At 35.2% G+C, this 3,640-nt stretch overlaps 1 protein-coding gene across 1 annotated transcript; it reads left to right on the forward strand.

Annotated features, from left to right (window-relative positions):
- Positions 1-219: 219 nt before the first annotated feature.
- LOC108298136 (heat shock transcription factor, Y-linked-like) lies at positions 220-1,991 on the forward strand. The gene is given in 3 exon segments (XM_017520859.2): positions 220-815; positions 1,299-1,333; positions 1,335-1,991. Coding segments are annotated over 3 exon segments (1,224 nt in total). The 5' UTR covers positions 220-283.
- The last annotated feature ends 1,649 nt before the right edge of the window (positions 1,992-3,640 follow it).

Here is a 3,640-nt window from a genome sequence, read left to right on the forward strand (position 1 = left end):
TAATTATGTATTTAAAAGATTCTGCTGGGATGAGACTCTTGCAGATAATATGTGTAAGCAATCAGTCTATGTTTTAGTTTTACTGTATACATTTCTCTGGCTAAGAAGAAAATATTCTTGGTAAAATTTCATGTTTGTTGCTAGGAGACCAAAGTCCTCTTGTGATGTCATAGCTATTCAAACTGAGAACCATTGTGGTAGTCTAGATTGCTTTACCTGCTTAGGCCTACTGAAGCAGGTTTTGAAACCGCAGTGTTGAAGACCATGCAGGCTGGAGGAGTAGATGAAGAAATATTTATTTGAGATGGCAGATGTTTCTTCAGAAACTCAAGATATTTCTCCTAAAGTTAAGTCGACTGGTTCAGAAGCTTCCACTAGGTTTCTGTTGGGTGAACACATATTCTCTGAAGACTCAGACTTAAGGTCAATAATTGAAGAAAATGCTTTTCAGGTTTTGTCACAAGGATCATTGATAAAAAGTCCAGGTTACACAATTTGTGTCCCTGAGTTAGATAAGGATAGTGATTTTATTTCTCTGACCTTTCCTAGAAAACTCTGGAAAATAGTTGAAAATGACCAGTTCAAGTCTATTTCATGGGGTGAGGATGGAACTTGCATAGTGATTCATGAAGAACTTTTCAAGAAAGAAATTCTGGAAAGAAAGGATCCTTACAGAATATTTAAAGCTGAGAGTATAAAAAGCTTAGTTCGACAGCTCAATCTTTACAGATTCAGTAAAATTCGACAGAATTTTCAAAGATCTGCTTTTCTAGCAGAATTTCTGGCAGAAGAAAAATAAGTCCCCATTGTAGGCAAGGTATTTAAAATATTTCAGTGGCCACTTTATGTAGAGTATGTAGGTAATTTTATTTTGTACATCAGTAAATATGTTGATAAGTGCAGTAAGACTAGATTTTGTAAATTATATACATATTGAAGTAAAAATTGTTTAAGTTTTTACAATTACTGAAGGCAGCTTCAGCATTAAACTTTCCAGGTTTTAAGAAATTTTGTAACAACTTTGAATCTTACCAATAAACTCCAGATAAAGTTACCAAAGCCAATCATGAAATGTTACTGTTAATATGTAACATGTTTTTACTTGAGAGCTTAACAATTTGAGTGCATTTTCTCCCCAAAAGGCACATTCCTGGAAAGGGTAAACAATGTTCATGCATCATTTGATGACATTAAATTTGTGTGATAAGACAGAAATCTGAGACTTTTTGTGTTATATGTGCTATTGTCACTTTTATCTTGGTTTAAAATGACACTGACTTACTTTCTCCTTTGTTTTTAATTAAAGGTCTATTATAACCCAAATTTCAAACTGTGGTTGTCCTCAACTTTTGGTAAAAATGAAAAGAAGAATTGGGATTAGAAATGCTTCTCTTGTATCTACTTTATTCACTGAAGGTTTCAAGAAGAAGCACTTTAGAGCAGGGGCTAACACAGATAATCATAATTCTGGATTAATTGCTGAAACTAGTGGAGAAAGATCATTTTCAACCTCTACAAATTTAAATAAACCTCTAATAAGAAAATCTGTCAGCCAAAGAATTGCCAGTTTACCTGACACAACCAGAAGTGGTTTTCCTCCTACTCCATCTTCAACTTCATTTGGACCAAGAGAACACATTGCAACAAATCAAAATACTATTTTAAATCACTTGGCCAGTATTCATATGCAATCTCATAGCACCTACATACAAGCAAATGACCACATTTTGAATTGCATTACAACCACAACTTCTCAATACCAAATCATATCTCCCTCACAAAATAGTCTTTTGGGGTTGATAGTGAAACCATTAACTTTTCCAAGCAGATATCCTGAGGTGTCAGTCAATGAGGCTCCGTATCCTAACCTGCTACCAGCAGGCAAACTGTGGTTGCCAGGGCCCACGATAGCTGATACATCTGCTTACCCTCCTTTCAAGCCAGCTTTTCAACCATCTTCATTGGGAAAATACCACCCTAATTACAACTGATATTTGAGTAATACTAAAAGAGTACCATATAATGCATGACAATAGAGACTAAAATTTTCATTGAAAAAAATTTCAAAAATTCTGCAATTATCTTACTGAACAATAAAATTACATATTTACCTTTATGGTTACTTTTAATTTATTTCTGAACATAAGGTTAAGAGTGAAATCGTGTTTCATTTTATTTCATTTAAAATATATATTGATTATATGTATTTTAAAAGCTAATATATAATATATATATACACATATACCGTATATTTCATGTGTGCGTGTGTGTGTGTGTGTATGTGTGTGTGTGTGTGTATGGGCTTTTGATTATTTGACAATAACTTTGCCATGTCCCTTGGTAAGGTAGTTCAATTATCTACAGAGAAAGGAATAATAGTGTTTTAGGCAATTTTCTCCTGCAATAACCCAATGCCACTGATGGAGTAATCTGGAAAAAGACTTATTTTGCTCATGTTTCTGGAGGCTGGGAAGTCCAAGGGGCTGCATCTGGTGAGGCTTTCTTTCTATGGCAGGCAAGCAATATACAGTGAAGGACATGTGATGAAGACAAAATCAAGACCAAACTCATCCTTTGATCCAAAGCTCACTCACACAATAACTAACATGTTCTCCAGATAAAGTCAACAATCCTGTTGTCAGAGTGCAGCCTCATGGCTAACTACCTCTCAAAGGTCCTGCTTCCCATCACTATTACAATGGCCAGAGACTTTCTATGTAAAATTTGGAGAGGGCATTCAAAACCATAGCAGCAGATGAGGAAAAATGAATAAAATGGAAATAGTAAAAAGTAGTAAGTGACTTCTCAATTAGTCTGGCCTTAAATAAATGTGGGCCTAAATTGGGATGGCACAGGGCCAGATGCTCACAAATGCAGACACATACACACATACAGACACGCACACACTCACACAAAATTTAGAAAAGGGTTAAAATTCACTATACAGTTTACTATTTTCTCAATTGCTTCCCCCCATTACCATAAGCTTAGATTGTAGTAGAAAAGGACTTTTTCCATTACAGTTTACTTCCAGTGAGTTCAGTAAGTATGATCACATTTATTTGTGTCATCACTTGAGTAAAAAAGTTCATGTAACATTATGCACATGAATGTCATCACTGTCACAATATGGTGGAATTTTACAGTTGGCATTAGCCATAGACATTTTCTTTATCTTGCATCAAAGCATTCCAACAGATTTGCATGTTTAATTATCTCCTGCAGGAATCCCTTTCATGTTTTCTAATGCATGATTTCTTTCTTCTTTCTCTTTTTCTTTCCCTTCTCTTTCCCCTTTTTCTTCCCCTTCCCCTTCCCCTTCCCTTCCTTCTTCTCCTTCTCCTTCTTTCTTCTTCCTCTCCTCTTCCTCCTTCTCCTTCTCCTTCTTATTGTTCTTCTTCTCCTTCATCTCTTCTTTTTCCCCTTCCTCCTCCCCTTCTTCTTCTTCTTTTTCTTCTTCTTCTTCTCCTTCTTCTTCTTCTTCTTCTTCTTCTTCTTTTTCTTCTTCTTCTTCTTCTTCTTCTTCTTCTTCTTCTTCTTTTTCTTCTTCTTCTTCTCCTTCTTCTTCTTCTTCTTCTTCTTCTTCTTCTTCTTCTTCTTCTTCTTCTTCTTCTTCTTCTTCTTCTTCTTCTTCTTCTTC

The sequence above is a fragment of the Cebus imitator genome, unplaced genomic scaffold (assembly GCF_001604975.1).
Source record: "Cebus imitator isolate Cc_AM_T3 unplaced genomic scaffold, Cebus_imitator-1.0 Scaffold893, whole genome shotgun sequence".
Lineage (NCBI taxonomy): Eukaryota > Metazoa > Chordata > Mammalia > Primates > Cebidae > Cebus > Cebus imitator.